Below are 13,228 nucleotides of genomic sequence, written 5' to 3'. Positions count from 1 at the left end.
GATTTTGTGTAGCTTCAAAAATGGTGCATTATTCTACCAGTATGTGTTCAATAAAAAAATTCTTGGAGCTGAGCATGTACGTGAATTCATTGCAAACATTTTCCTGTGCCCCCTGTTCTCTGACGATGTTATGTTTGTTGATGAATGATCCATTGATTTAAGAGAGAGAAATGTGAGGATACATTGTTCGTCTACCTTTCCTATCATCTACAGAATGGTAACCTACTGACAAGGTCACCTCATAAATGAAACATGATACAGTGGCAGGGGAAAATAAGAGTTTAATTCTCAAAGTTGTCGACTTTGTAATTTGCTTTGACAGGCGAAATTCAGTGCCCATCTAGTTATGAAATGCAACATAAGACCAGGGTGGTGTGCCTCCTTGATAAAACATAAAATGTGTTTTTCTATCACAACCAGGTGTGTGTGTGTGTGTGTGTGTGTGCGGTGATGGTGGTGGGGGTGGGGTGCAATAAGGAAGTTAGGTTTTGAAATAATAATAAATCAATTTATTAAGCGCAAAACCTATAGACATATACTGTATTCTTCTGCGCTGCAAAAAACTTCTGATATACTTAATGATTATGAACATTTAAATGAAAAGATGTGTTTTAAGTCGTGACTTAAAGACTGCTACAGTTGGGGATTTCCTGACTTCTAATGGTAGGTCACTCCAGAGTTTGGGAGCTGCACAGGCAAATGTTCCGTCTCCCAAAGTTACTTTTGTTTTACGTGTTATAGCAGTTTGAAAACTTGCTTTGAGACAAATTATCAATTGTGAAGAACTTGTATCTAGTTCTTTTCAGCATATTTTGTCCTTAAACAATTGACAGTCCACTCAAATGGAACTATTCCAATTTAGTAGAAAATAAAGTGTAAACTCTCTGAACTGTTTTTGCTTTTTAACAAAACCATATGTGGGCAATGAATCATGAATTCAACACTGATAGATACGATTCAGACCCAAATCAATGCAAGAGCATCAGGACACAAGTTGCATTTGTTTTAAAATTTACAATTCAGATTTATTCCAGGTGCGCAACGCCAACGCTGCATTCAAAAAATGCAAAATTACATCTCTTTTGCAGCTGACAATTGTACCCATCAGACTATTATCAGAGATTGAAAATCGTGTCTGAAAAAAAAAGAAAAAACAATCTTATCGAAGCATGCATATTTGTGATGAACTAGGTGGCTTGTTTCTCACATGTTGGTTATGATAAAAGTCACATTCCTTCTGTGTCTGAATTAATCCCCACCTTGTGAAGTCCACATGAACATCTAATAAAAATGGGAGATCCGAAATATCAAATATGGTACTTTGGCAAACTAATCTTCTTGTACTTTCAGAGAAAAAGTCTTTACGACCAGATCAGTTCCAGGAACGATAAAATTTCAACACCACAAGAAAATAGTTGTTGAGCATTTATGTTCTCATGCCCAAGTAATGGGATAATTTTGACTGACGAGCCCTCTTCCTTGGTGGTTGCGATACCTAGTAACATGCAGCCTTTTAATACTACACTGCATTTCTGCTGGCAATTTTTGATTCAACCACAAAAAATGATGTCTGCGACAGTAATGCTGGCACTCTGAAGAGATAATTCACTATGTATAGGAGATAGCTATCAATATAATATCATACATGTACACACTACCAGAAGAAGAAAAACTTGGATCCTGTCTTTGAAGCAGGGAGGTTTGCTGGTGGCACAGGTTGAGGCTCTGGTGGGGGTATTGGTCTGAGGTCAAACTTGGGAAGCGGTCTTTCTGTCTTCACAACAGTTACCTACATGCGGAATGAAAAACAGCAGATAGTACCAAGCAGTTGAGAAAACAACCGTAATCAAGATTTTCATTGACAGCAAACAAATGTTCACTAATGTTCTCATAGATTTGCATCTGCTTGTAAACGTTCAGTTTCAATATGTCACTAACAGGAACTAAGGGTTATGCATTAACCCTAATGTAAATTACAGTATCTTGAAGGCAACACATTAATTTGAAACATATTATTCGATCATGCCGCTCAAACCTTGACTACATGAATAGGCATGAAATGTGAGCATCTAGTGCATTTGATGACAATACTAGCACATTCAAAATCCCCATATTCTTCTTTATGTTATCATCCAAACATATCATTTTCACTCCGAATATTATATGCATGTACTTGTTATTTCTATTCATACTGTACAGTAGGGAGATGGACTTCCACGCAAGAAATCCTAGGTTCATATCGTACCCGCTGCAAACATCCTCGGACAAATTATTTTATCCACTGAATCTCCTTTGACCATTGTATACCTGACTATACTTCGACGATGATGACAGGGTTTACCCTCTCTGTGAACAGTGCTCTCAACGAAGAAGTTACCCTGAACCATATCACTACTGTACAATCATCCTCATACCCTGTTGAGCATCACTGAGCATGTTACTTGCCTTTCCTAGATCTCCAAGCTCTGGTCTGACCCATCCCATGTTGTCGAACACACACTTGTCAAACTGCTGCTGTGATGAGCGACATCTACAAAGGAAAATTTAGAACATTTGGATCATTTTCCATATATATGAAAAAAAGAAAATCGTAATTTCTCATGGAAAACAATGAATACAAATGCATTGGTGACATAGTACTGTGGTTGACTAGGAATGACTTTTCATTAAATGTTCTGTCATAGATGATTAAGAATTTTCAGCTTTGTTTCACTGAATTTCACAGTGTAAAAATATACAAGATATTGCAGCCACAGTGACTGATGTACTGTACTGTTTATATGCCTGTATCTGCTCATCTCATGTTTTCATCACAATCCTTCCAATAGGGAACTGGAGTAGCTCAGTCTTGGTCCTTATGACCACTTCAGAAAACAGTCTCCCTTTGTTTTTACCAGGATATTCATACAAAGTACATACAGTGGACTCCCATTACAATGAAGTCCTCGGGACCGGCAGTTTTCATTATATCGAAATTTTTTTATAACCAAACAAATAAATAATTAATAAAAAACATAGAGTGGATAATGTTGCGGCCTGAACTTTTACTTCATTGTAACTGGAATTTTGTTATAACCGTGTTCATTATAATGGGAGTGCACTGTCCATAACAGGTTAAAAACAGGCTGCACACATCAATCTTCTTAAATCTGGCTGCTCAGTACTAATGAGGTATTAAGATTCAGAATTGTTATTATTTGTGATACTATTCTCTATACTAATTACACATTGAAGCTTTTCTAAGATATAGCTCTGAATTACATTCACCAGAAAAACAAACAAACAAAACAAACACACACAATCATGCAAGTCTGCTGCTTAAAAAGTTAGTTTTGGTCTCACCTCCTGTATTCCTGTCTGTTATGGTCAAGACATGTCCAGTACTCGGTGAAGGATTCATTGCAGTGAGCTCTGATCTGGTTGAAGAAATTGAATGCACATGCCGTCACTTTCCTCCCTTCCTCCAAACATTTGCGTGGGTCCTTCTCCTCATCCTTACACAGCATGAATTCCTGCATCATCAGGAGCAAGACAAGATCAAATCGATGAGTAAAATGTTTACTGTTTCAGATATTGGCAAATAATGAATTCATCAATATTCACATTCAAGTTCCTTGATTAGGATACATTTTCTGTTTGTATTCAATTATCAGTCACCAATAGTACAGTGGACTCCCATTATAACTAAGTCCTCGGGACCGGCAGTTTTCTTTCGTTATATCGAAATTTCATTATAACCGGACAAATAAACAATAAAAATACATAGAGAGGGTAATGTTGCGGCCTGAATCTTCATTTCGTTGTAACTGGAATTTCTTGTTCGTTATAACGGGAGTGCACTGTATTACAAGTGCATGACTGCTACAAACCCATTTATCCTGGGCGGGGGCAAAACATCGACTATAACGTCGACCAACGCTGTCCAACAGATTCGACCGCCAGCTAGTAGATACATCGTGTAGAAACCTATGCTTTTGCACTTGGTCAAATTTTGGCACAGAAGGTCAAACTTGGTGTGGGTTTTTTACGCCTGATGGTGGACTGTACGTACTTTCCAAGTCTAGAAGAACAAGAAAATTGCCTAAAAAAGATTGGAGTTAAAAATTGCAATTAAATCAAGTTAAAATCAAATCAAATTATGCATCAATGACGGATCCTTGCAACCTTTTTCGCCGATAGTGATACCATTAGGCCAAGTAAAAAAAGAAAGCAGTTTCTCGTCCGGGTTTTTTGAGCAAGGCGATGAGGGAGGTCCTTACTATTTGATATCTTACTATTTTTTCGAGGATTGTCAAAATGTAAGTAATATGTGTTTCTCGTCCGGTAATTCTGAGAAAGGTAACGAGAGAGGGGTTTACTATTTTCTATATCCAATTTATGAAATGAAATATCACTCTGGTAGCTGTGTTATGAGAGACCAGGTCCCAAGTGTATGTCTTGCCTGCACTCTGTGCATTTTCAAACAAATAGATGTATTATGTACCATACTTGAAACGAAACTTCATGCATGCAGAAATATATTTGCTTTTTCTTTCCACTACAGATGTCAAGGGAAAATGACCATCTTAATACTGGCATTTCTGATACCAGTGTACTTGCAATTCTGATGTATTGTGCTATTAATTGAAACAGGTATAAAACATGTCTTTCAACAAATGTACGACTGAAATTAATTCCATGATATTCAAAACACTGCTTTATTTATCATTTGTGTTTGTGACTTTTTGAGTCCACACAGCTGGTATGTATAGTTCTTCACAGTACAATTGTAGCACATTCAACTGGAAACTGGCTTGTACAATTGCAGATGGATGTCAAAATGATACTGATGTGGCATTATAGCATTAAACATTTAAAGATGTTTCTTCATGTTCTAAAAAGACATTTGATAATCACTCATCATTTGGATGATGAATTATTGTATACCAAAACTACATAAATGTAGTAAAACATGTACCTGTGCAGGTAAGTCACATTCTCCCTTCATTTCTTCCATGGCCATCATTACAGTGATACCAAGAAGCAGCAATGATATAAACAGCAAAATACAACGTGTAATGACAATTTCAGTTCACGCTCATCAAAACTGCTTATTACTTTTCAAAGTTTTGGCTATTAACATTCGTTTGTGGGTGTATTTTGTTTGTTTGTTTTGTGTGTTTTTCCCTCGTGAAAGACGTAATGATTTCCTCGTATCGAACGTAAACTGCATGTTTACCGTAAATAAGCCATTCAGCTCAGCTCAGCTACGGCGCATTCGATTCATCGAACTTGCAGTGGAGCACATGGCGCATTCCTTTAAACTTGAAAGTGAAGCCACGTGTTTGCACATCGGCGCTTCCACACACAGCGCGGCATTTTGCAATCATCGTTATAGCAGACTTTCCGATTCCAGTCAGGGGAAAAGGAATTGGAATACTTCGGAAAAGACTGATGTTTAAAATCCAATGAAATGAAAAAAGCCTGAAAACAATGCGTGATTATGTTTTCATAGTAAACGATAATTGGAAACACGGAACAGAGTACCGGTATCGCATCCGCTCACAAAGAAGCTCTCTTGAGAAGATGAAAGCATTCCACGTCCCCTGCTAGATAGTGGAAGCTTCCATAATCATCCCAGCAAGTTTTTGGAGGTACATACTTGCACTTGTACACATTCACTGCGAGAAAGCAATCAATCAATGCTGAACATTGCGTAGTTTGGCATCTTTATCGTGCTGGTGACCAGCTCGATGCTTCGGCATGTGTCATAACGTTATGTTTAGAGCCTGTAGGCCTCATAAGTCGACGAGTTTAATTCAAAATAGCAAAAAGAGGGAGATTGAAAAAATACGAATTCTGGTGGAAAAATACGAATTTTGGAGCTGCTGAGTACTAATTTGTGCTTCCAAAGGTTGGCAGCTCTGGGCCCCGTTTTATGAAGAGTTAGAATTGATTATGAAGTCGATTTCAACTTTAAGTCTATGGCAGACTGTGTAGTAAGGAAAATTAAAATTGATTGTATCTTTTGATAAAACGGGGCCCTGGTATTAAAGCCGTACGCTGTGCACACGTGCGCTTGAGATCGGTTCTCTCCATCACTGCACTCCACGATTTTTTTTCCAGCTCCAGAACGCGCGCATGCTATGCTGGCTGGCTGGTCTCCTCTATGACTAGTATGTGGTTACAATGCGCAATCAATCTAGCAGCACATGAAGCGGGCAACAGCACGAGAAAAATGTACAGAAGGTGCTCAACGTCCTGTCTACACCACGACGTACCGAGTGCGCTGTACATCACAGCCCAGGCCGCGCCCGCCCGCGCCCATCCAATTACAGTTCAACTGCTTTGTGGGTCATTCCTTCTTGCCGAGCTCGCAGTGTGAAGTGCATGCGTTATTACATACGCACTACAGAAGCTACAGCTGTACTACAGCTATAAAGTAGAGGACGCAAGGCGTAATTAGAAATGAGACATCACGATTGGTAGGTGAATTGTCGATTTTTTTTTTCGGCGGCCGAAAAAATAGTAAAATATCAAAAAAGTCGATGCGGCAACTGAAAATCGATGCGGGCGGGGAGCGGGCTGGGACGAGAATTATGAATTTCTTGGTATTTTCAGCGCCATTTTGAAAATAGTAAATAGTAAAAAAATCGACGCGGCGGCCAAAATCGATGCGCGCGAGGACGAGAAACTGGTTTCTTTTTTTACTTGGCCTTATTTATATTTTGATATTGGCATTAAAGCATTAACATGTAGATCTAAATTACATGTGGAAACTACAACAGCACCCACAGCCCGCACTATGGCCACTACTCGATCAAGGTTCGACCTTCCGTGCAAAACTGGCATATCGTATTTGTGCCCATCACCATTTGATCACAAGGGGCCAAGTTTACCCACAAATACGGCATATGCCTATATACATGTAGGTTCTAGGTTTCTACTTGTAGTTGTAGCAGGCGGTCGAATTTTGGACGGCATTGTGGTCGAATTGTGGGCGGATTGTGACCTACGTGAATTTAGAAATAAGAAGTTTGAAGTCCTCACAGCTCAGCAGCTACTTACAGTGCATTAAGGAACTAGAATTATCAACGTCTGCAAAGATTAAATCAGAGATTCTATGGACTATATCTATTCATACATGTCTAGACAACCTACTTCCCTCGAGGCTCTAATGTCTAGAAAGCCTAACGGTTAGGGCTAGGACTTTAGGTATCCGAATAAGTTGAGCTACGAGTCGTACGACTCCTACAATTACAAGTAAGCTTGCACAGTCAACATGGTTAGGAGTATGTGGGACTATGGTAACTAAACGTGTGTTGCCCCACAGCTATGTACAGACGATTCACGTCACCAACCTTATTTTCTCTGTCACACTGGCGTCCATAATGAAAAGCTCCAGCCTTTAGCGCTGACGATGTGAGAGGAACATCGGGAACATTTAGTTCCTCTTTTTCTGGTAATACCACAACTTCAGGCATATCGAAAGAATGCAGAGTCTCACATCTATCCTCAGCAGTATCGCAAAGAAGGCAAGCGAGCTAAAAAAAGCGACGTTGATTGCAAATGCTGCCCTCTCTGTACAGCTGTGGTCTAGTACTACAGTTTGCTGGAAAAAAAAGAAAGAAAGAAAGAAAGAAGAGCTGCTCTCTTCTTCCTCTCCTCCTCTTCGTCTTCTTTTATGCTATTTTTCTTGTATTTCCTTCTTATTTTTTTTTTCATTATAAAGTCTCCCTGGTATGCAATGTGTCGGCGCAAAATTAAAGTAGGCCTACTGGAGAAAAAAGTGAGGATTACTATGACATTAAATTTAAATGCGACAGGAACTGACAATTTCTTGTATTTCAAGTACAGTTAGGTCTAGAGAGTATTTTCATTTAACCCTTTTTTACGTACTTATGGGCTAGAAATTAATGTGGCATGCAGAAGGTTGACACCTTGTTTCTAGCACATCTCTCTATGTGAATTATCAGCAAGTACAAGGCCTGTAGTAATGTGTAATATTTGGCTTTTTGGTTTCCATCGAGGCGCTTGACAATTCAAAATATATGAGAATAGGAATGTAGTAATGAAAAAAAAAACTAACGGTGACGGCAATAATGTTGATAATGAAAATAGTAAATTCATGACGAGCAGCGAGGCAATTATTGATTTTACTCTAAGATTAAATAATCATACTAATTATATAAAAATGTACATATGATGCTCATATATTACCATTGTAATGTGGTCTTTTCAAGTGGAGTGATTCGGGCTTACAGGAAATTTAAAGCTGCAAAAAATACTTTTCTGACCTATCTTCTAACATCTGAACCGATTAAAAAGCGTGGCCATTGTTATCTTATTTTTTGTTTAGTCCTTCTACCACGGGAATGTCAAGTCATATTTTAAGCACACGAAGTGGGTATTTACTGCCAGTACCAGACCTTATAAAGAATGTACTTGCACACACACACACACATGAACAAACACACATTTATCCGATATATAGTACAATATATAGTAGGGAGGAAAGTGTTGTTTATTAGTGACTTAACTGGACGGTCTGTTTTGGCCGAAGCCTCATAATATGCTGATGAGGCTTTGGACGAAACAGACTATCAAATAAAGCAACGCTTATTTCCACCCTACCACATTGTAATACATGAGCTCCTGTGTAGTTGTGCACTGTCGGCTGTTGCAGTTCATACTTTGCTTGCCTACTATATTATACTATATATGAAGAGTTTGTTTGCAAAAACCGATAAGTCCATTTTTGAAGATTTTGAAGTACGGTATCTGTCATAAAGTACAAAATAATACCTTTTAAATGATATATTGGTCACTACACACAAAGGTACATTTTTGAAGTTATGGTCAAAAGAAGCAAAATTTTTCTTATTATTCTCTTTATTTTTCTTGACCTTTAATCGCAAATATCTCCATTTGACAAATATGGACTTACCGGTTTTTGCAAACAAACTCTTCATATATATATATAAATATAAGTATATATATATATATATATATATATATATATATATATATACATATATATATATATATATACATATATATATATATATATATATACACACACACATACACACACAACACACACACATGTATAAACATATGTATACACACTACATGAATTACTGGGCCCTTTTTGCAAATTACTCCTGAGGCCTGTTTCATAAAGCTGTTCGTAAAGTTACGAACAACTTTCAAGCGACTGGTGATCAGTTTTGATGTGCTTACGGTACATATCAGAATTTGCATAATTCAGCACAAGAACTGATCACCAGTCGCTCGTAAGTTGTTCTTAACTTTACGAACAGCTTTATGAAACACTCCCCAGGACTACTTTTTATTTTGATAAAGTAGAACTAGATTTGTTCACTGAGATAAATAAAAAACAAAACATGGAATCAAAATGTATTGCTCAGACCATGAAAATAGGACTTTATTGAAATACACTTCAAATCATTTCTTTTATAGATGACATATTATTTACAAGAAAGTGGCTTGATACAGAAATCCACAGTTTTTGTCACAAAGTCTGGACGGAGAGCATTATATATCTTTATACACACAAATACAGTGTCAGTTGAAAAGGCACAAACTGTACAGAAGCAAACTAGATTCGTGAAGCAATTAGAGATATCATGTTTGACAAGGATAACCATTCAAAAGGTAGATATGATTTTTTCTTTCAGTTCTACCAAAATACAGATATATCACAGACTTTGCAAATCAACTGGTGAGCCTGAGACTGCAAACCTCATTTTCATTCAAGCTGACAAAACATATTTTTTGGTTCTGCTGGAGCTGGTTTAACACACAGGCTGTACACAACACGTAAGCTCTTACTGAATACCATTCAATCTTTGATACATATAAAAATTTTCAATGTTACAACTGAATATATCAAGGTGTTTGCAGATATCCATCTTAATCATAATCACCTGACCTCATACATATCTGAGTGACAAGATCAAACTTTACTTACCAAGGTGTCACTTCAGATACAAATCTTGACTTTTCACAGTAATACATTGTGTGGTGGAATGTCTCATTTTTGTTTATCTTATTGTGGTTGACACAAGTATTTCCTCTGATCCATTGAGCACAATTACTTCAAACATTTAGAATTACTGTACTTCAAATATTACACTCACCCTACTGAATGTAGATAGGGTACACTGCAAAATGTGTGCACAAAATGAGATTTACATGTGAGCAAATACCTGAAGACATTCTACAAAAATTGCCATGCATCAATCCCCCAATAAAAGTTTCAATACACGAGCTGCAAGTACACTCTTTTCAGATCTGTTTAATCATAATAAAAAACAAACCAAAAAGAACCAAAAAAATACTGTACCCTGTTTGCTAAATGGACCTCATTTAGTGATGCGTGTTTAAAATACACATTAATGTTGACATTCCAGAGACATTATGTCAGTTCTAATAAATGTTTTCTGCAGTCAGCTAATGCTTATACTGTACTCACACTAAAATCAAAGTTAAGAAGTAGATTCACATAAATCCACACAGTCATTTCTATATAAATGTGAAATAATTAGTGATCTTCCAAACAAGCACATTGTCAATGCTGAATACGCTACTTTGGACTCCACATAATGCCACTGATGAAATGTTTAATATTTATTTTTTTTTTTTAATTTAATATTTAATCATTTTAATAAGTTATTCTCATAATATCAAGATGTGTTTCATCTTCTTATGGTGAATACAAAGCTACAACATTCATGAAGGCTTTGTTACAAAGTAGATTATGTACACAAAGAAATAACAGGAAATTTGCTGTAAGAAATGCAGAACAGAGAAATTATTCACAATAAGTTGCAGGCACAAACTGCCTAGTTATAAGAAAGTTTGTTGGAAGCTGGATCATGTAGAAGAAATTCATTATTTCAATAGCTGTGAAAGACAGTCATTTAAATGCGATGCATAGGAAATTCCACAGGCGGAAGAAAAGTTATTGGTTGGTTTCTTGTATTGGAGTAACTGTTTTGAAAGACTGTTCAGTACATTAAATGCATAGGCAGTAACAAAGAGTTTATTATCCAGATGATTCATATCTTCAATATACACTATTACATCTTTAATACTATTTACAAATTCTGTTTTATAAACAGTCAGGGATCATATATCCACTTCAAACAATTATTGAAAACATGTGTTCTTTCATTGTTGCTTTCTGCACACTAGTGTAAGTCTAGTTATGAACCGTCAACTACCCTTTAACAAACAGCTTTAACGAGTACAAATTGTTAAATCCCAAAGCCTGTCTACGGCCGGGGAGGTACAAAGCCACCTCTCTTCTATGGCTCAATGTTGCTTCTTGTAATTGCATTAACAGCATTTTGAGACTATGTGACTTTGAATATGACTTTGATCCAACATTTGACATACAGAGAAAGCTGGTGACATTGCATGCTACGTCTTGGTGAAGTTATCCGCATGTAACGTAGGTTACCGGTACTCCCAAATAGAATGTTAGGATAGAAGCCCATATGTTCAAATTGCTTTGCATGATGCCTTTGAATGAAGCCAGCAGCTGTTTGCCCAACTGTTTGGGGCTACTCATTCAGCTGGGTGAGCAGGGCAGATCCTTTGGAGATCCAGTAGTCCTGGGGCTTGTCAGATGGCAGATGAATCGCCACCACAAAGTTAGTAGAATGACCTGGAAGCACCAGAAAGCAGGGAAAAATGCTCAGTAATATCAGCCCCTTCAAAATAATCCTTCTCCGATATCTGAAGTGATTTCACTTGATTTTCTGCTATTTAAAAAATATCAGCATGACAGCTTTGTTAGCATATTAGAATTAATCACTGAACTAGGCATGCTATGGAAGCATCTCAAAGAAGTATGAAACCTTCTTTCTTTTTTTCACTTACAAAAAGATGAAGAAGTTTTGCTGTCTTCTCCCCCCCCCCCCCCCCCCAAAAAAAAAAAAAAAAATTAAATTGAGGGAAAAATAATATTTGGTGAATATCCAATCCAATCCAATCCAATCCAACCCAACCCAACCCAATCCAATCCAACCCATTCCAATCCAACCCAACCCAACCCAACCCAACCCAACCCAATCCAACCCAACCCAACCCAACCCAATCCAATCCAACCCATTCCAATCCAATCCAACCCAATCCAACCCAACCCAATCCAACCCAATCCAACCCAACCCAACCCGATCCAATCCAATCCAACCCAACCCAATCCAGTCCAACCAACCAAACCCAATCCAATCCAATCCAATCCAGTCCAATCCAACCCAATCCAATGTTTTTCCCTATGTCATTTCCCCTCCTTTTTATTCTCTGCTATAATGACATTGAATTCAAAACTGAGCATCTTACACCATAAAGGTCTTCCATATTTTCTCTTGGATCCTTGTTGCACCTCTATTTACTGGTCCACTGGCATTAAGATGGGTGTGTCCATTCAAAATATAGAAAAGAAAATCAAGAAACCTGTCAATTTAAGATAAGTTAGCTTACAAATGTACAGAAAGTCATACCAAGAACATTTCCCATTCTTATTTCTATTAGTTGCATCAATTTTATTTTTTTCTCAGAATCTCTTTTCATTCTGTTTCATCGTTCACAGAACCAATGTTTGGCAGATATCTGTTTCTGATTTTCGGCCCATCCCAGGAGACGAATCACTGCACATCGCAGGCAACTCTTCCTACCTGTGGTCGATAGTGTCCCTGCCCTCAGGCCTGTCTTGTACAGTGGGCTGATGTAGTCGGCCTCGTCTGGCTTGAAGTTCATCTCCGGCTCCATGTGAATGACGGGCAGGGGAGGGTTCATCTCGCCAAACTTTGCATCGGCGAGTCTCATGTTCTCGTCGTCCCAGCGGCAGGCGTCCATGAAGAGACCGTGAATGAGTACGCCGTCTTTGATGTCAGGCAGCTGTCCAAGGGGGAAAGGCACAAATGAGTGACGCCAGATTAGAATGTGGAAAGTCATTGGTGTGAAGAAGTGAATGAAGGAAAGGAAAAGCCATGCAGAACTTCAAACACACAGACCTCAACAAACAAGCAACAGCAATTGGATGCCCTAGTCCCAAATGTAATACAAGTAGAATCAAGCTTGCTCTTGCAGACAGAAAGGCCTCCTACCTCTGGTTGAGATCGAACATAGTCAACCATTGATTTTGCAAACACTAAGATTATCAATGCATGCAGTATTATTATATCCTAATACCATGGTATATCAAATGTAGCATTGA

General features: G+C 37.9%; 2 protein-coding genes across 2 annotated transcripts in view; both read right to left on the bottom strand.

Annotated features, from left to right (window-relative positions):
• Window positions 1-1,035: 1,035 nt before the first annotated feature.
• Window positions 1,036-7,513, bottom strand: LOC139740649 (NADH dehydrogenase [ubiquinone] 1 alpha subcomplex subunit 8-like). Its single transcript, XM_071651226.1, has 4 exons — window positions 7,341-7,513; window positions 3,343-3,512; window positions 2,446-2,530; window positions 1,036-1,789 (listed from the first exon to the last, which is right to left on the bottom strand). Exons 1-4 carry the CDS (start codon window positions 7,461-7,463, stop codon window positions 1,655-1,657), a joined length of 513 nt encoding a protein of 170 aa, XP_071507327.1. The 5' UTR covers window positions 7,464-7,513; the 3' UTR covers window positions 1,036-1,654.
• Window positions 7,514-10,776: 3,263 nt separating this feature from the next.
• Window positions 10,777-13,228, bottom strand: part of LOC139740635 (dynein axonemal heavy chain 6-like) — a 61,954-nt gene continuing 59,502 nt past the window's right edge. The window contains 2 exon segments of the mRNA XM_071651216.1: window positions 10,777-11,674; window positions 12,687-12,909. Of these exon segments, the coding sequence (XP_071507317.1) occupies window positions 11,571-11,674; window positions 12,687-12,909 (327 nt within the window). The 3' untranslated portion in view covers window positions 10,777-11,570.

This window comes from Diadema antillarum, unplaced genomic scaffold (assembly GCF_040938485.1).
Source record: "Diadema antillarum isolate AM-2024a unplaced genomic scaffold, OU_Dant_1.0 seq00000871_RagTag, whole genome shotgun sequence".
Lineage (NCBI taxonomy): Eukaryota > Metazoa > Echinodermata > Echinoidea > Diadematoida > Diadematidae > Diadema > Diadema antillarum.
The sequence above is the reverse complement of the archived record's forward strand: the minus strand, read 5'-3'. Positions and strand labels throughout refer to the sequence as shown.